The sequence below is a fragment of the Artemia sp. Qi Xiang Cuo genome, chromosome 21, assembly GCF_049724085.1.
Source record: "Artemia sp. Qi Xiang Cuo chromosome 21, ASM4972408v1, whole genome shotgun sequence".
Lineage (NCBI taxonomy): Eukaryota > Metazoa > Arthropoda > Branchiopoda > Anostraca > Artemiidae > Artemia > Artemia sp. Qi Xiang Cuo.
In genome coordinates this window covers 40688921-40710343 of record NC_142814.1, presented here as the reverse complement: position 1 = coordinate 40710343, position 21423 = coordinate 40688921, and the positions used below count along the sequence as shown (strand labels likewise).

Genomic DNA, 21423 nt, shown 5'->3' with positions numbered 1-21423 from the left:
GTTAATTTCTGGTCGTTTTGAGTTTGACTCTGTTATTTATTTTAATTTCTGTTCGTTTGGGATTCATTTATATATATATATATAAATATATATATATATATATATATATATATATATATATATATATATATATATATATATATATATATATATATATATATATATATATATATATATATTATGTTTAAGAGGTAATTACTTGGCAAAAAAAAAAAAAAAAAAAAAAAACTGTCGTCCTATATATATATATATATATATATATATATATACATATATATATATATATATATATATATATATATATATATATATATATATATATATATATATATATATATATATATATATATATATATGTATATATATATATATATATATATATATATATATATATATATATATTTTTATATATATATATATTATATTATTTTTTTTTTTTTTTTTTTTTTTTTGCTAAGTAATTACCTCTTAGATATAATATATATATATATATATATATATATATATATATATATATATATATATATATATATATATATATATATATTATGTTTAAGAGGTAATTACTTGGCCAAAAAAAAAAAAAAAAAAAAAAAAAAAAAAAAAACTGTCGTCCTATATGTATATATATATATATATATATATATATATATATACATACATATGAATATATATATATATATATATATATATATATATATATATATATATATATATATATATATATATATAATCTGACTTTTCAAAATTTTAAGCATATTTTTACAGCATTTTGCACTTATTAACTCCCAGAATGTGAGTGGAGCTTACGAAAAAAGTTATTAATAAAATAGCTGTTTTTAAAATCCTCTCCCCAGGGGCAGGGGGAGAAGATAAAAACGTGAATCTTTTTACCAGAAATTTTGAGATAGCCATCTTGTACAGCGTAGTTGATTTCCAGATAAAATGTCTTTCTGAGGAGGATACTCCCCCACAACCCTCAGGGCAAGGGTTTTAAGTTATGCCCTGGGGGCATATAAGATTTTTATAGAAGGTGTTGTCGTAGAAACTTCAAAACGGGCTCATTTGATTGGAAATAAAAGCGCTGTGCCCTTTTTCATAGTCGAAAGTGATTGGAGGGCACCTAACTCCCCCCTACGCCCATCATTCTCCCAAACACATCCAATTAAAATTTTGAGATAGCTATTTTGTTTAGCGTAGTTGATTTCCAAATAGAAAATACGTTTTTGAGGAGGACACTCCCCAACAACCCTCAGGGCAAGGGTTTTAAGTTTTGTCCTGGGGTATATAAGGTATTTATAGAAGGTGTTGTCATAGAAACTTCAAAAGGGGCTCATTTGCTTGGAAATGCAAAGGGCTAGTGCCCTTTTTAATAGTTGAAAGTCATTTGAGGGCAACTAGCCCCCCCCCCCACTTCCATCATTCACCCAAACACATCCAATCAAAATTTTGAGATAGTCATTTTTTTTTAGCGTAGGCTAGTTGATTTCCAGATAGAAAATATGTTTTTCAGAAGGACACTCCCCCACAACCCTCAGGGCAAGGATTTTTAGTTACGCCCTGGGGGCATATAAGGTTTTTATAGAAGGCGTTGTCGTAGGAAATTCAAAAAAGGCCAATTCGATTGGAAATTCAAAGGGCTAGTGCCCTTTTCAATCGTCGGAAGTGATTGGAGGGCAACTAGACCCCCCCCCCTTCACGCCCATCACCCCCCCCCCCCAACACATCCAATCAAAATTTTTAGATAACCATTTTTTCAGCGTAGTGGATTTTCAAATAGAAAATATGTTTTTGAGGAGGATACTGCCCCACAACCCTCAGGGCAAGGGTTTCAAGTTATACCCAGGGGGCAAATAATGTTTTTATAGAAGGCGTTCTCGTAGAAACTTCAAAAAAAGCTCATTTGATTGGAAATTCAAAGGGCTAGAGTCCTTTTTAATAGTCGAAAGTGATAAGTAATATTTGTTGTTGTTGTTGTTGTTTAGACCGGGGCACTTCGTATCGAGGGAGTTGTCTTGGGAACTTCGAAAAGGGCTCATTAGATTGAAAATAGAAAGGGTCGATGCCCGTTTCGATAGTCAAAAGTGGTTGATGGTAATCAAGTCCCCCTTCCACTCCGAATCTCCCCATGGCCAATTACGTTTAAAAACTATGTATATCCTCAAGATTAAACAATAATGCGGTGTTATAATCCTAATTTCCCATTATGAATTTAAGCAGTAAACCCAGAATGACTGAGGGTATTGTTCAAACTTTCGAGGCTACTTCTGCTCTTAAAATTTAACCAAATCAAAATAGTGTAAGTGTGTGTATCAAAGCTATCAAAGAAAGTAAACAGATTTTTTTGTAAATGGTATCAAGTTTTCTATTTCAGATCAACTAGAGGAGGCATGAAACTAAGTTTAACAGTACTATTTGTGTCCAGATTTTTAAAATGGTGTATGTTGCTAAAAATTGCTGAAAATTTTTCTCAATCATACAAATAGCAGGTATAACTATAACGTCTTAAAAAACGACAAGATTTAAAGTTTTATTTTACTTTTTCCCTGAAAAGACTATGTCAATATAAAACGAAAAGAAATTAATAAAAAAAACTTTTTACATAAAATAAGTTTTTCAAAGAAAAGTAAAGAACTCCATTAAACCAAAAATGAGCAAAAATAAAATCAAATAATCTACCAAGTTCGAAACTACCACAATCAGCATCGATAATAAATGAAACCCAAAACGGACAGAAATTACAATAAATAACAGAGTCAAAATCAAAACGAGCAGAAATTAGCATAAGCTGGGCGCAAAACCCCTATGCCTTCCCAAGGTCAGAACATAATTTGTACGTTCCTGAAAAAAATATAAATGTTTTCACTTTTATAACTTTAATAAATCAAATAATATTAAGATTTTGATTACTAAATATCAGTGTATGTATATTAAACTGACAATGCACATTCATTTGTATTTTTTCAGTAAAGTGCAAATTTTGTTCTGGCCTTGGGAAGGCATAGGGATTTTGCGCCCAACTTATGTTAATTTCTGGTCGTTTTGAGTTTGACTCTGCTATTTATTTTAATTTCTGTTCGTATATATATATATATATATATATATATATATATATATATATATATATATATATATATATATATATATATATATATATATATATATATATATATATATATATATATATATATATATATATATATATCACGATGGGGTGACGGGGAGCATCAGGAATTTAGATAATTATCATTGCCTTGAGGCTACATAATCGCATCCCACTCTGACTCTTCAAAATTTTAAGCATATATTTACAGCATTTTGCACTTATTAACTCCCAGCATGTGAGTGGAGCTTACGAAAAATGTTATTAATAAAATAGCTGTATTTAAAATCCTCTCCCCAGAGGCAGGGGGAGAAGATCAAAACATGAATCTTTTTACCAGAAAAAATGTCGTTTTTTAAATGTTAAAGTTTTTTTTTAGCATTTTGAGTAGGCTACATGTGTGTCCTTCTGACTATAATAATGATTTCCGGTCCACCATGATCATGAAGTTTGCAACTAGCCTAGATAAAATATTATAGATGAATCATGATCAATAATGTTTGAGTCGTCGGGGCAAATCACAAGCGTGTAGTTAACTTTCTTCCGCCTTAAGCATTTCAAATTGATGTATTGACTTTCGGACCTAAGAAGTTTATTTCAGATTATAAATTGTAAAGCATTCAGATTACAAAGACAAAAATGTCAAATAATAACTCATTGAAAGAACGACAATGGTAAGAAAATGGAAAAGAAAACTGGGAGAAAGAACCACCACAAACACTCAAAAATCACAAGGGTGGCAACCCTGCCTGGGAATGAATTTGTTATTTATAATCAAGGTATAGTTATGGCTCTTTTTCCTTGTATTCTCATGGAGTTTACATATTTTGAAACAATTAACTACAAAGACAAAAAATGTCAAATGATAACTTATTGTAAAAATGGCTATGGTAAAAAATTGGAAAATGAAAACTGGGAGAAGAAAACAACTGCAAACTGTCAAAAATCCCAAGGGTGGTAACCCTGTCTGTAAGTGCATTTGATATCTATTATAAAGGGGTAGCTATTGCTCTTTTTCCATCTATCCTCATGAAGTTTAAAAATTTTAAAACATCTAAACTACAAAGACAAAATGTCAAATAATAACTTATTGAAAAATTGGCGATGGTTAAAAAGACGAAAAGAAAACTGGGAGAAAAAATCACTAAAAATAGTCACAAATCACAAGGGTGGCAATCCTGTCTTTGAGCAAGGCCGTATAAAGGGGGGTTACGGGGTTTGAACCCCTCCCCCAAATATTTGTCCGACTCTTAAAAACGTTAGAACCCCCCCCCCCCTCTTCCCGAAAAAAATCCTGGATACAGCCCTGTCTATGGGTGCATTTGGTATCTATAATCAAGGGATAGTTGTTGCTCTTTTTCCTTTTATTCTCATGAAGTTTAAAATTTCAAAACATCTAAACTACAAAGACAACAAGCGTCAAATGATCATCATTGAAAAAATGGCTATGGTAAAAAAAAAAGAAAAAAAAAAAGAAAATGAAACTGGCAGAAAAAGACCCACTGAAGACAGTCAAAATCACAAGGGTGGCAACCCTGTTGGTGAGTACATTTAGTATTTATAATCAAAGGATAGTTATTGCTCTTTTTCCTTGTATTCTCATGAAGTTTACAAATTTTAAAACATCTAAACTACAAAAACAACAAATTTCAAATGATAACTATTGAAAAAATGGCTATGGTAGAAAAAAACGGAAAAGAAAACTGGAAGAAAAAAAAACACACTGAAAACAGTCAAAATCACAAGAGTGGCTACCCTGTCTGTGAGTGCATTTGATATCTACAATCAAGGGATAGTTATTGCTCTTTTTCCTTCTATTCACATGAAGTAGAACATAAATAAGCAATTGAGTCCCTTCGCACGTTTTCATTCCCCACTTGTTAATATTGTCAAGGGTGAGGGATAAATAAAAGAAAGTTGTACGTTAAAGGCAAGAAGAGATAAAAGTGCTGAAAGCCCTCTATGGAATAAAATTTGACGAGATTAGGCATTCGCTTAGGAATTAGAGCTCAGACAAAATGATGTTATTGTCAACCATGGTAAGTGATTTTTCCAGGAGGAATTGAGATTAACCACGTAATCCCGGGAAGAGTGTAAATAAGGCTTTTATTCAAAGCGTTACAATCGCTGATGGTATCGACAATAGTAGTGTTCTAAACATTAAATATCAAAGCATTTTATTGAAAACATTTACTGATTTCATGGCCAGTAAAATACATGAGTACTTTATATAAAGTCTTTTTTGATTTCTACAGGCCATTTGAGGATTTTTCTGCTTCTAATCCTGTTTTGTTGCGTCGGTTTTGTTTTTTCAGTAAAGCACTAATTTTACAATTCTACAAATGTTGCGAAATAATACGAGCTAGTTTATTTGAAACAATTTTTCAAAAAAATGCTGTACTAAGTGCGAAGCAGTCATTTTTGTTCGTTTTAAGGTTTAACTTCAATCTTTGCTTTCAAGAGAAAGGCTTTGTTTTAAAAAATCAGTTTCTTAAGTCAGAGATGAGGCTTCTTGCACATTTCAACACGACAGAATTAAATGACACGGATGAATTCAGATTCAGTGGAACGGGTAGATGGAATTTGCATCTGCTATATTTTCTGAGATACGGTATAGCATCTATAGGAAAAAAAAAGATTTCATCGTTTTTTCCCAACCAAAGCCTAGTACATACGAACTAGAATTACAAAACCTTATATCCACATGCAGCAGACAAAGGGAATGGCGAAGAAGAGAAGAAAATAGATCCAAAATTTTGGAGATTTTCATAATTTCATCTATTTCCCCCCCCCAAAAAAAAAATAATAATTGTTTTGGGACTTTGTCGGATACCTGGACAATGCAGATACTAAATTTTGACAGAGGACAGCCAAAATGAAAAAACAGATTTTGTGTGGTAACTGAAAAAGTGGCATCTTACCTTTCGCGAAACTTTTATATGCAGCCCACCCTCCCCCCCTCATACTAAGCTAGTTCTATTATATGCTTCATTATATATTTAAAATTTTTATTTTTTTTTACCAAAATGCGTTATATCTTCATATCTCTTTATGAAAATAATTGGGACATGGAGCTATTGATATCTTCAATTTTTTCTTCTGTATCTTTGATGCGAGGATAGTTTTCTTGCACAAACGAAATAGTCAATAATAACCACTACTACTAATAAGTCACTGCACACCAACCTGTCTTAGGCTGATTCAGCTGCCCACGCTCCTCCTCCATTCCAATCGTAACAAAATCTCACTCTTTTATTCCTCTCGCATCCAATTTGCTCTAAATAATTTCGTATAACACCTTCCAATTCCATTTGGGGACGATCTGCTTTTGTTTGCCCCCCTACCCCCCTATAAAAAGTTTTTCACTCAACCTGAATTGCTATATTATGTGTATGCAGATATATGAGCTTGAAAACAGCAAGGTCCGTGGCCTAGAAGGAGAATCAGGGGGTAATCTACTGCTAGGATAAACTTTTTAGGCCTTAGTTTCGGTTGTAGATCGCTTTCGGGAACTTTTATACACATACACCAATAATTTTTGAAGTTAAGCATAGATCCCATCAACTAGAATATTAAAATTGCTATTCCTTTCTGCAGGTCGTTGGAGTCATTTCCGTCTTTTTCATCTGTGTCTCCATATTGTCCTTTTGCCTCAAGACTCATCCAGATTTGAGAGTACCTGTACTAAAAAACGTGACAATTCAAGGCTTGCTTGGAAACGGGACTAACATACCCAATACATGGACTGTTGACAAGGTTCGAACAGACCCCCATGTCGCCTTCTTTTATGTGGAGTTAGCTTGTAATATTTGGTTCACTTTCGAGTTTGTCATAAGGTTCATTGTCTGTCCAAGTAAGGTAAGTGGAATAAATCAAAATTTTGTTGTTTTTATTCGGAGTCTGATTTTTGGAGGTTCTGCTCTAATTTACTCATTAAGTAGACGGTGTCACTGGAAATTCAGGCCTTGTGACTGGAATTATACCTTTGAGAATTAAAAGATGGAGTCATTCCTTCAAAATTACAAAAAGTCGAAGCTAGATATTAAAATTTTAAATTTACTAACTCCACTGCCTTACATCTATAGTCGCACCGACCACAGGTATATATTCCTAGTTTTTTTTTTGCTGTGAAATTTAAGAGCTTAGGGTGTAAATTTGCTATTTATCACGGATCATTTATCAAGCCCTGTCTAACGAGGTCAAGATTGTCACTAATCTTCGTTATTTACCACGGATAATCTCTTGAGCTATGACTAGCGAAGTGAAGGTTGTCACTGAGCTTGGGTTATTTATCACGGTTAGTCTTTTGAGGTCTGACTAGCAAAGTCAAGGTTGTCATTGAGCTTCTTTTGCAAATTGACCAAAATATAACTTTACCAGTGAAATTTTTTATCTAGCTTTTGTTTTTGATCAAATTTCGCGGTTTCTTTTCCGTCTTAAGACTTTAGTAGCTGTACTTGCACCAGTAGAAGCGGTAATTGAAGTGAATGGTTGACATACGTTATGGTAGTTGTGTTATACAGTAAGTAAGTAGTAAGTTTGACGGCACTAGACCCTTAAGGCCCAAACCGGCCGGGCTGATCCCCGTTTCGTCGCTCTTCAGCCAGGAAGTGCAATGGGGGGCTGAGGGTCAGCCATTCTCTGCTTTCGCACACCCTTCTTGCTTTAGCTGTGTTATATACTGTCCTCATATACAACCATCACACTAAAAATTTCTTTCGATAAAATTACGAGTCCTTTTAAACTGGATGAAAACTTTTTATCCCAGAGCTATCTTGATTCTGAAGGAGAAACTTGGCTTTCTCGAAAGTTGTTTAGTTTTATTTACGAACGTTTTTATTAGTAATAAATATACGTAACTTACGAATTAACTTACGTAACGAACTTCTATATTCGTATATTTTTATTACGTATATTATGGGGGTTCACCCCCCTAGTCAATACCTAGCTCTTTACGCTAAAGTTCGAATTTTGTTCAATTCTTTAAAAATGAACCCTTAATCACAAAGGCCGTTAGTAAGAATAAATAGCTCCTAAGTACTAAGAAAACTTTAGCGTAAATAACGAGGTATTGACTAGGGGGCGAACCTAATCATATACGTAATAATTTCTGTTCGTTTTAAGTTTTGATGTTGCTCCTTGCTTTCTGTTAAAAACTTTTTTTTTATTTAATTTCTGGTCATTTTTTTAAATAATGCTGAGAAATCCGACGCCCACTTCATAGCAATGTTCCTTCCCCCATGAAAACTTCCTCCTTGGACAGATCCTCCCATGTAACCCCCGACCAACCCACCCCCCCCTGCCATAAAAAATCACCCCTGAAAATGTCTGTATACTTCCCAATAACCAATACTATGCGTAAATATCGGGCAAAGTTCATAACGTGCAGCCCTTCCCCCTGGGACTGTGGGGGATTAAGTCATCCTCAAAGATATAGTTTTATATTTTTCGACCATGCTGAACAAAATGGCTATCTCAAAATTTTGATCGGGTGACTTTGGGAAGAAATGAGACCATTTTTTGGCCACTTAAAAAGGGCATTAGAAATTTATTTTCCTTTCAAATGAGACCTCCCGCGATATTCTAGCACCAGTGGGTCGATACGATCATCTTAAGGAAAAAAAAAAAAAAAAACAACAACAAATAAACACACATCCATGATCTTTCTTCTGGCAAAAAATACAAAATTCCACACTTTTGCAGATAGGAGCTTGAAACTTCTACAGTAGGGTTCTCTGATACACTGAATCTGATGATTTGATTTTTATTATGGTTCTATGACTTTTACGGGGTGTTTCTCCTTTTTCGAAAATCAGGCAAATTTTCTCAGGCGCGTAACTTTTCATGGTTGCTACTAAACTTGATGAAGCTTATATATTTGAGATCAACATAAAAATCTGATTCTTTTGATGTATCTATTGGTGTCAAAATTCCGTTTTTTAGAGTTTCGGTTACTACTGACCCGGGGCGCTCCTTACTTACAGTTCGGCACCATGAACTGTTTGAAAAAGTTTTACATTCAATGTGGTTGGTGCTATAGTGCTGCACATGGTGAAATAGTGCTAAATAGCACTTTCTTGCTACTGGGGGGCAACCCCGATTACACGTGCAGAATTACACAAATTGACAAACGACCCTGAACAGCTAAAGAAAATGGTATGGAACAAGAAACAGCTAAAGAAATCACATTGCATTGCAAACGAAAATGTGTCTTAAAACTAAAGAAAACACGATTATTATGCTATTGCGTAATTTAGATATTTCAGAAATTACAAGGCAACAAGGAACGTGCTATTTTGGCGTTTGTAAAGGATAATTAGGAAGGAGGAAACGAATTCACATTAGAATCTGAAATTGTTCATTTGCCAGCCTAAGACCTGAAACTAAAGAATGAAACGATGATTCTGCTAATGCGTAATTTCAATATTACATAGGTTATAGGCATTGGAACACTCCTGGTTGCTACTGAATTAAACAAAAATATACTGGGGTAAACTGGGAAAGAAGTTTTTTGGTATCTGCGACGTCATGCGAGATTACGGAGGAATTCGAATGAATCCGAACAGCTAAAGCAAAATGCAGGGAAATATGTCTTATGTAATGATGCACTAAAATGAAGCGCAAACGAGATCTGCGGTTAGGAGACATGCGACAACAGGCATCACACCAAATCCTAAATGAAAACAATGAACAACGAAATCTGCGGTTGAAAGAAAAGCGACAGGGATACTCACATCGAAGTGAGAATGAAATCTCTTTAATTAGAAGAGAAGCAACATTGAAAATCACATTGAGTCACATACGAAAACAGATACTATAAAAATGATTGATTATTTTGTGCAATAACAGAAAGGAAGAATTAAATTTACGGGATAATTTCTTAATTCAATTGGAATAGCTGATTTGACATCTCGTGACTTAAAACTAAAGAATAACACAATAATTATGCTAATACGCAATTAGAGAATCAAATATATACAAGCCTGTCGTGCGCTGGGGCCCTGGCGAAGCCCGTACTCTCGGTACTCTATATATACACTCCTAAGAAATAGAAACTCCGTAAGAAATTGAGGTGAAGAAAGCTACCCTCGTATTGTTGAGACGATAGTTTATCTTTGATAATTATGACTAGTTTTGACAAAATATATTGAAAGAAACTCTCAGTAAGAGTTTGAAAGAGCGAAAGTCATCCTCTGATTGTGAGGGCGATAGTTTATATTTAATGATTATGTCTTGTTTCAAAAAATAAATACTCTAAAGGCGATCTATTTCTAGCAGCATTGCTATGGACAAGTTCATTTTTTATTCTAAAAATCGTGGTTGAGGGAATGGTAGCCCTCCATGAATTTTGGGGCTAACGCTGGCGTGGTATTAAAAACAAACAATATAATATTATAAAAGAAAGTCTACTTGAAGTTCTTGTACAAATTCAACGGCCCTTGTGCTTGAACAATAGTTCTTAAAGAATCGGATTATGAGTGCAACTTTAACGTAAAGGGTGGAATTGGAAGGGGTTGGGAAAAGAGTAGCCCACCTCATTTAGGGACCAACAAGATATAGTTTTACTTTCACTTGAAGCTTTTTTTGTGATTTTGGTGAATAAATTTTAGGGTATTCTTTGGCCTTTTATGGGAAAAACCCCATTTCACTCAACAACAAAAAATTTGGTAGTTAAATCAAATTCTTCCACCAAAAAGAAACCAGAACTTGTCACAATTTCATCTTGAATGATTATACAACATGAGAATACAGAAAGCCCGTTTATGGCAAGATATAAAATGTTTTTTTTCTCTTTGAAGCCTTGTTTAGACTATATTTTTACTATTTTGTAGATAAATTTTTATGAAATATATTTTGCAATATATATTTAAAAACATTATAAATATTAAAAAAAATTTATTATTTGTAATTTATTAATTGTGAATTATAAATTTATCAATTGTGTTTAAGCAACTTTTATATTTGACTACATAGTTCCCTTAAAATTCAGTTTATTTCATCACGAAAACATATTAATTTAAGAACCTCCGCATCGATATAGTTATAAAGAAATTTTTGAAGGGTTTAACCTAAGACCCTAAAATTTGACATTAATTATATTATTATATATGTGTACCCAAAATTATCTCAATCTAAAGATCCTCACTTGATATGGAAATGAAACTATTTTTGAAGGATTTAACCTACACATGGTGAATTTATCGTTAACTGTAGGCTATTACTTCTATAATCGGTTCTCTAAAAGATTGCTCTTTTGGTAATAGCTAAGTACCATTAACACTGGGTTGCCAAGCTTTTGCTCCATGAATTTGTCCACTGGGAGTCCAAATATGTGCTGCTTTTAGATAAAATGTGTCCATCTTGAATCCTCAAAATCTAGAGGATATAATTTTTTTTAGTATTGACCAAAAGACACCTTTAAAACTACTTTCAAAGTACCCAGTTAACATCAAATATAGCAAAAACAAAAGAAATCGATACAAAACATTAATATAAAATGACTAAATGGGAAAGCACGGAATTTATATAAACATGTAAATCCTTTACTTTATTGAATAAAAAAAGCAAGTTTTTTAAACTGAAAGTAAGGAGCGACATTAAAACTTAAAACGAACAGAAATTATTCCGAATATGAAAGGGGCTGTCCCCACCTCAACGCTTCGCTCTTTATGCTAAAGTTTTTTATTGTTTTAAAAAATAAAGTTGTGAGACAGAGTCAAACTTTAGCGTAAAGACCGAGGCGTTGAGGAGGGGAAAGCTCCTTTCATATACGGAATAATTTCTGTTCGTTTTAAGTTTTAATTTCGCTCCTTACTTTCAGTTTAAAAACTTGTTTTTTTTATTTAATTTCTGATCGTTCTTTAGACAATACAGCTTTTATTTTAGCTCGGCGTCATTAAATAAGTAAACAAAATTGCATAAAAATTTTACTTTTCTTTTGCTAAGTAGATGTCTCTAAATTTGGTTAATACGTAATTTACAAATTAACTTACGTAACTAACTTCTATATTCGTATATTTTTCTTCTGGCAACAAATACAAAGTTGCAGATTTTTGCAGATGTGAGCTTGAAAGCTATTTAATAGGTTCTACTGATACGCTGAATCTAACGATGTGGTTTTCATTTAAATTCATTCGCTTGTAGGGGATGTTTCCCCCCCTCTTTAAAAAGGCCGGGAAATTTTCTTAGGCTCATAGCTTTTGATGATTAATACCAAACTTAATAAAATTTAGATATTTTTAAATATTTGATTCATTTATTGACATAAAAATTCCGTTTTTAAAAGTTTCGATTACTACTCAGCCGTATCGCTTGTTTTTTTTATTGTTTTTTTTTATTACGTATATTTTATTACGTATATGAGGGGGTTCTCCCCTTAGTCAATACCACGCTCTTTACGTTAAAAGTTAAAAAAATTTGATTCGCAAACCCCTGAATCACAAAGGCCGTTTAATTAGAATAGATAGCTCTTTTAAAAGCACTAAAAAAAACTGTAGCGTAAAGAGCGAGGTATTGACTTGGGGGAGAACTCCCTCACATAAGTTACAATTTCTGTTCGTTTTAAGTTCTAATGTTGCTTCTTACTTTCAGTTGAAAAAACTTTTTTTAAATTTAATTTCTGATCGATTTTAAATAATGCTTGGAAATCCTGCGCCCCCTTCATAGAAATGTCCCTTACCCCAAAGAAACATCCTCCACAGAAAGATTCTCCAGAGTAACCCCTTCCTCCAGCCCCCCCCCTCCAGAAAAAAATCCTTCCTGAAAATGTCTGTATACTTCCCAATAACCAATAAATAATGCTGGCGAGTCCGGCGCCCCCTTCATGGCAATTTCCCTTCCCCCATGAAAACTTCCTTCACGAAAAGATCCTCAAACATAGCCGCCCACCCCCCCCCCCCCACTACCAGAAAAAACCCTCCTGAAAACTTCTGTATACTTCCCAATAGCCAATACTATATGTTAACACTGGGTAAATTTCATAACTTTTAGGCCTCCCCCTGGGGACTTCGGGGGATTAAGTCATCCTAAAAGACATGTTTATGATATTTTCGACCATGCTGAACAAAATGGCTATCTCAAAATTTTGATCGGGTGACTTTGGGAAAAAATGAGCGTGGGAGGGGGCCTACTTGTCCTCCATTTTTTTTGGTCACTCGAAATAAAAACTTGGACTTTCAGGGTACATTTCTATGAGTTTCTTCACGGTATTCAATGATCCATGCCTTGACGCGAACACCCATGGAAAAAAAAAAAAAAAAATAAACACGCACCCGGAATATATATTCGTGCCAAAATTGCAGGAAAACAAGTTTTAGCATATAGGAGCTTAAAACCTCTACAGTAGGGTTCTCTGATACGCTGAATATGATGGTGTGATTTTCATTAAGGTTCTATAACTTTTAGGGGGTCTTTCCCCCTTTTTTTGAAAATCAGCCAAATTTTCTCAGGCGCTTAACTTTTGATGGGTAGCACTAAACTTGATGAAAGTTATATATTTGAAATCAGCATTGAAATCTGATTCTATTGATTAATCTATTGGTATCAAAACCCGTTTTCTAGAGTTTCGGTTACCATTGAGCCGGGTCGCTCCTTACTTACAGTTCGTTACCACGAACTGTTTGATAGAAAATCATTTACTTAAGACATCTCTGGCAAAACCTGGATGCTCAAGAAAAGAGGAAAAGCACTGCTTTGGTGTTAAGTGACATCTTTTGCCCTTTACCGAAAACAAAGTTTGCACTTTACTGAAAAAACATACGTGTTTTTACTTTTATAACTTTAATAAATCAAATAATATTAACATTTTGATTACTAATATCAGTATATGTATATTAAACTGACAATGCATATTCATTTGTATTTTTTTCAGTAAAAGGCAAATTATGTTCTGGCCTTGGGAAGATATAGGGGTTTTGAGCCCAACTTGTGTTAATTTCTGCTCGTTTTGAGTTTGACTCGGCTATTTATTGTAATTTCTGTTCGTTTTGGGTTTCATTTATTTATCAATGCTGATTTGTGGTAGTTTCACGCTTGGTAGATTATTGGATTTTATTTTTGTTCATTTTTTGTTTAATCGAGTTCTTTACTTTTCTTTGAAAAACGTTTTTTGTGGAAATTTTTTTTAATTAATTTCTGTTCGTTTTATATTGACATAGTCTTTTCAGAGAAAACGAAAATAATACTTTAAAGCTTATGGTTTTTTTTAAAGATTTTATAGTTTGGCCTGCTATTTGTATGCTGGAGAAAAATTTACAGCAATTTTTAAAAACATACACCCTTTTAAAAATATGGACACAAATAGTAGTGTTTAATTTAGTTTCATACCTCCTCTAGATAACCTGAAATGGAAAACTTGATACCATTCGCAAAAAATCTGTTTACTTTCTTCGATAGCTTGGATACACATACACTATTTTGATTTGGTTAAATTTTAAGAGCAGAAGTAGCCCCAAAAGTTTGAACATAGTGCCCTCAGTCGTTCTTGGGATACTGCTGAGATGCCTTATTGGGAATTAGCATTAACACAGTGCATTTTTGTTTAATCTTAAGGCAACATTTTGTTTTTAAACACAATGGGCAAATGGGAGGGTTGGCGTGAGAGGGGGACTAGTAGACCTCCAATTACTTTCGACTATTAAAAAGGCATCATCCCTTTCTATTTTCAATCGAATGAGCCCTTTTCGAAGTTCCTACGACAACTTCTTCGATACGAAGTGCCCTAGTCTAAAAAAAAAAAAAAAAAAAAAAAAAAAAAAAAAAAAAAACATTATACCCACATTGATCTTTACTATAAAAATGTCAAGCCTTCGAATCACTTTCGACTATTAAAAAGGGCACTAGGCCTTTCGATTTCCAATCGAATGAGCCCTTTTTGAGTTTTTGCGACAACGCTTTCTAAAAATACCTGATATGCCCCCAGGGCATGAATTACAATCCTTACCCTAAGCGCTGTTAGGGTGGTTGTCATCCTCTGAGACCTAGTTCCAGAACTTTCAATTACGTTAAACAAATTGTCTCTCTCAAAATTTTGATTGGATGTGTTTTTGGAAATGGTGGGCGTGAGAGGGGTGTTAGTCGCTCTCCAATCACTTCCAACTATTAAAAAAGGCACTTGGCCTTTCAATTTCCAATCAAATGAGCCATTTTGAAGTTTCTACGACAACGCTTTCAATAAAAACCTTATATGCCCCCAGGGTATAACTTACAACCTGTTAAATTTTGTTAAGTGAGGACAAATCTGCTGATTTCAATGCTATTTTCTTTTGCCACTTCAGAAAAGTTGAAAAAGCAACCGAAAACTTTAAAATTAGAAAATTGACACAAAATTTCCCTTGTGAATTACCTGTTCTGTGTTTTCTTCCATTTCCTGTTGGAACAAACATGATAGTGCTAGAAAAAGACGTCAAAAAAGTCTTAGAACTTGTGAGAAGCCTAGTTCTAATTTATTTCCGCAGGATATTATTCTTATTCCTGTTTTGCCTGTTTTACAAAGCTGCTCCGAAAAGAATGAACGCAAAAGAACACAAAAGACAGATCTATTTGGGAGGAAGGAGGGGCCGTTCTAAAAATAACATTGAAAGGGTGAGGGGATTCACCAGAAAAATGACTCTTAAGGAGCCTCATTGAATATATATTTTTTGAATAATATGAAATATGCAAAATAGTGAAATTTAAAATGGCGATAAAAATGTAACTTTCCTGAGAAAAGAAGGGGGTAACCCTAAATTGACTTCGCTTCATCTACTACTACTACTACTACTACTACTACTATTACTACTACTACTACTACTTCTACTACTGCTACTACAACTACTACTGCTACTACTACTACTACTACTACTATTATTACTACTACTACTACTACTACTACTACTACATACTACTATTACTACTGCTACTACTACTACTACTACTACTACTACTACTACTACTACTACTACTACTACTATTACTACTACTACTACTACTACTACTACTACTACTACTAAAAACTCATTGTAGCACCAAGCCACCTGAAGCCAAAACTGCTACGCACAATCCTCCTCCGTCCCAATCTATTCAAAGCCTCATCAATAGCTTATACTAGTTCAGCCATTTATCTTTTAGTCGTTGGTGAAATCTTTTCTTTATACTCATTAAAAAGTTGGGCTGAATTGGGTTTTATAATAATTTGAATTTACCCCCTCCCCCCTGAAAAAAGCTCAACAAGGCGTATAAAAAAGCTAAAAATTTGCGAAATATATAAAGAAAAGCTCAACAAAGCTTATAACAAAGCTCAAAATTTGCAAAATATATAAATTTGCGAAATATATAAAAAAGCTCAGCAAGGCCTATAACAAAGCTTAAAATTTGCAAAATATATATAAAAAAAGCTCAACGAAGCTTATAAAAAAAGCTGTAAATTTTCGGAATATATAAAAAAGCTACACAAAGCTTATAACAAAATTTTGAAAAAGAAGAATCGTAGAAAATCTTGCCTTTTGGGTAAGAATAGACCTAAGATGGGTCGAGGCGGCAATTCTATTTTGATGGCATTGGTACTTTAACTTTCTATTCCCTCATCTGAATGTCATTTAAGTATTTTCTTGTTATATTTTCTGGCCTCATGTGAGTGTTATCTGCTATACCCTATTGAATAGTGATTTTTGGGAACATATCATTCATCGTCCGTTATAAGTGACCAAATTGTTTTAACCTTACATTCATTACGTTCTTAGACAGTGGAATCTAGTTACACTTTTTGTACAGCTTACTGTTTATATACAGTCGTTCAAATATGCATATAGGACTATCCTCAAACAATGACTCTAGAACACATCTAGCACATCTTTCTTTTCAGACTTTATGTTCTGACTATAAATGTTTTTTTTTTATTCCTTGCTGAAAAGTTTTTTTGCGCTTTCGTTTAATTTGTTCTTTGCTTTGCTTTTTTTTATTTGTCTTCTGATGAAATTTCAATAAGGCTGTAGTCAGAATTGAGGTGATAACTGTTTATCGTTGTTCCCTCGCATGAACTGATTAGCGTAACCAGAAAACGTGTCAGCGGGAATACGTATCAAAACCTTTTGTTACTGCGGGGAAGTACTTCCAAGAAATTCATACTTCCAGAAACTGCTTCCGCTTATTCAAGTGATAACAATGATCATTGCCAAGACAAGCTGAATTATATCAAGTTATTTGCGGTCAAATGCATCTTGCAATAGAAAAGATCTAACTCACCCTCGCCATCGGTATAAAACAAAAAAGCACTAAAGACACTCAAGAATAAAAAGCATGACCCAAAGACACCACAATTGAGAGTTTGTAGAGGCTAGCTGGGCTTTCAACCCCTCTTCTCGGCTTAGGTTGTGTGCGAACTGTCGACTTATCTCCTCATTAGCTGTCAAATAATAAGGGAACGTCTCAGTAGTGAAATATATCCCATATCTTGGAATCTCGTATATCTTTTAGAAAAAAAGGTCACAAGAAACGGAAGAGAAGATAGCTAAGATAGTAAAGGCTGAAGATGAAGTTGAAGAAAGGCTAAAAATGAAAATAAGACGAAACTGACAGCGCAACTCTTAAAATCCAATTAATTCAATTGTCTGAATGTAATGAAGTAATAATTAGTTATAACAGCGTTTTATTCAATAAACTGAACTCTTGGTCCTGGCTGTTTTAGAAGGGAACCTTGCAACAGGATTAACGATTTTTATAGTCGCTTTCAGTTTAACTGCGTCCAAGTTTTACCCGCCCCATAATGTCCGAATTAAGCCTTACGCCAAACATTCAGTTTGCTGCCTTTGTTCTTTAGAATTCTACATTTTGCACTTATATAGTGAGTTTTATATAGTGAGTTTAACATAGTGAGTTTTATATAAGTGAGTTTTATATAGTGAGTTTTATTCATAGTTTTATAAAGTGAGTTTTATTCATAGTTTTATATAGTGAGTTTTATTCATAGTTTTATATAGTGAGTTTAATATAGTGAGTTTTATTCATAGTTTTATATAGTGAGTTTTATTCATAGTTTTATATAGTGAGTTTTATATAGCGAGTTTTATTCATAGTTTTATATAGTGAGTTTTATTCATAGTTTTATATAGTGAGTTTTATTCATAGTTTTATATAGTGAGTTTAATATAGTGAGTTTTATTCATAGTTTTATATAGTGAGTTTAATATAGTGAGTTTTATTCATAGTTTTATATAGTGAGTTTTATTCATAGTTTTATATAGTGAGTTTTATTCATAGTTTTATATAGTGAGTTTAATATAGTGAGTTTTATTCATAGTTTTATATAGTGAGTTTTATTCATAGTTTTATATAGTGAGTTTAATATAGTGAGTTTTATTCATAGTTTTATATAGTGAGTTTTATTCATAGTTTTATATAGTGAGTTTTATTCATAGTTTTATATAGTGAGTTTTATTCATAGTTTTATATAGTGAGTTCAATATAGTGAGTTTTATTCATAGTTTTATATAGTGAGTTTTATTCATAGTTTTATATAGTGAGTTTTATATAGTGAATATTATTCATAGTTTTATATAGTGAGTTTTATTCACAGTTTTATATAGTGAGTTTTATGTAGTGAGTTTTATTCATAGTTTTATATAGTGAGTTTTATTCATAGTTTTATATAGTGAGTTTTATTCATAGTTTTATATAGTGAGTTTAATATAGTGAGTTTTATTCATAGTTTTATATAGTGAGTTTTATTCATAGTTTTATATAGTGAGTTTTATATAGCGAGTATTATTCATAGTTTTATATAGTGAGTTTTATTCATAGTTTTCTATAGTGAGTTTTATGTAGTGAGTTTTATTCATAGTTTTATATAGTGAGTTTTATTCATAGTTTTATATAGTGAGTTTTATTCATAGTTTTATATAGTGAGTTTTATATAGTGAGTTTTATTCATAGTTTTATATAGTGAGTTTTATTCATTGTTTTATATAGTGAGTTTTATATAGTGACTGAGTTTTACCCACTACCTATAGTGACTTCAGTTCACAAACGTTTGGAGGAAGGGGGGACTTTTAAAAATCTGAAGTAGCACAAATTTGCCGTTTTTCAATATTATCAACGGAAATACCCCAAAAAGATTTTTTCAGTGAAAATACCCCCAGAAAAGAATTTTTCGAAATGTAAAGAGGTGGGCAAAAATTCTAGGAACATATGTCCCTATCGAACTTTAATTGACCCCAATGCTTCAAAAGGAAGCATTTCCATAAAATTGATAAAATTTCGATTATTTGAATTTCCTTCTGAAAATATGCAAAAGCTTGTGAATATTTTCAAACACGAAGGACGAGAAATTCTCCTAGTTGAAGAATCTTATTTGCTATATACTAGTATTGTTAGCAAAAAGATTTCATACTTTATAACATTTCTAGATAACATTTTGATAACATTAACATTTCTGATAACATTTTTAGATAGCATGGGGCTCATTTGATTTTAAGTCAGAAGATCTAGTGCCCTTTTTAAGAGTCAAAAGGTAATGGAGGGCAACCAGCTCCTCTCCCACAAGTCTATCATTCTCCACAACACATCTCATCTAAATTTAAGAGAACTCTTTTGTTCAGCATTGTTGAAAGGTTCAGTAATTATGTCTTTGGGTATGTCAATCTCCCAAGAGTCTTCTGGTTAAGGGCTGTAAGTTAGATCCAGTTATTATGTCTTTAGGGATGTCATTCTCCCCAGAGTCTTCAGGTTAAGGGCTGTAAGTTAGATCCAGTAATTATGTCTTTGGGGATGTCAACCTCCCCGGATTCTTCAGGTTAAGGGCTTCAAGTTAGATCCAGCATTTATGTCTTTGGAGATATCAACCCCCCCGAGTCTACAGGCTAAGGGCTGTACATTAGATCCAGTAATTATGTCTTTGGGGATGTCAACCTCCCCAGTGTCTACAGTCTTCAGGTTAAGGGCTGTAAGTTAGATCCAGTAATCATGTCTTTGGGGATGTCAGACTCCCCAGAGTCTTCAGGCTAAGGGCTGTAAGTTAGGCAATTTATTCATTGTTTCTATACAACACATGTTATTGAGAAATATATGCATGCTTGAACTTTACTTTCTAACCAGACAAAGGAAATTCAGGTGAGCCTTTCAGATGTTGAGAGGAGAGTTCAACTATATCAAAACACGTCATGTGTATGCGGATTGTCAAAATAACGTAACACAGGAATGACTGAGTATATTAATTTAGAACTTTCAGGAAATGACAAGGGAGATGATTAAAAAGGGAATATTTGCATGCTACCACTACTACTAAAACTACCACTACTGCTAAGGCTACCACCACCACTACTATTACTACCACACTACTCCATTATAATATTGAGGGAAAAGTTGATCTAAAATCAAGAGAAACTGTGTGTATGAACATTGTCAAAAGATTGTATCTCAAGAATTGATTTGATTATTAACTTTGAACTTCCAGAGAATGCTAAAAGGAGAAAATCCTCTGATCAAAAGGCAATATGTGCACGCTGTTATGAAAACTTCACTCTGCTACATTTACTACTAATACTAGGGCCATTACTGTTAATGCTACAACTAATGATTTAAATACTACTACTATGACTACTGTTACAACTATGCTTAAGGATATGAAAGTGAAAATTTCAAGAATCTTTTTTTTTTGGGGGGGGGGGGGGGTAGGGGGGTGGAGTGAACTTAATCACAAAACGCCGTCTTTATGCTGGTTGTCAAAAGAGCGCAACAGCAATTAAAAACAATAATAATACTAATAATATAATACAGATTTAGTTATAATTATTCTAAAACTAATCATTCAATTATTAAAACAAAACAATTGCAAATGCCAAAAAGGTATATTTCAGCCTTTTCCAGACTAACTACAGTAGTATAAACATAAAAAGAACTTCTAAAGGGATTTTTGCTAAAATTGGGTTTTCGATACCCAGTTCAGTATTCTTTGGGATCTAAAACTGAAGCAGTGGTTATCCGATTTCAGGACCCATGGGCATCTAAAGTCAGAATAGCTGCCTGCTAATTTTGATGCCCTGGGAAAATCCAATTAATTGGATTTAATTACTGATATTTTTTAAAAATTTGGTTTCAAATAGTAGCACCCTTTCACGAAAATGTAGTTGGGACAAGGATTCTTTCATTTTCTTTCTCCAATGGACAGGCACACTTTTCTAAGACTAAAAGATGTCCAACCCGGGTTCGAAAGCACCAACTTTAGCATCATTGCTAGACAAGGAAAAGGAAATTAAATGTAATAAAATAACGCAATATACCAAGCAAAGATGAGCAAAGGAATGAACGTCTCCTCAAGAAGATCAAAAATGCGTAAAAAGTGACAAATT

The 21423-nt window shown here is 33.2% G+C and overlaps 1 protein-coding gene across 2 annotated transcripts in view; it reads left to right on the top strand.

Moving 5' to 3' along the window:
* The window catches only part of LOC148939549 (potassium voltage-gated channel protein Shaw-like), a 350445-nt gene that overhangs the window by 174705 nt on the left and 154317 nt on the right, over nucleotides 1–21423 (top strand). For both annotated transcript variants that reach the window (XM_089107173.1, XM_089107174.1), the window contains exon 5: nucleotides 6701–6961. In XM_089107173.1, coding sequence (XP_088963299.1) covers nucleotides 6701–6961 — 261 coding nt within the window. The remainder of the gene's footprint in view (nucleotides 1–6700; nucleotides 6962–21423) is intronic.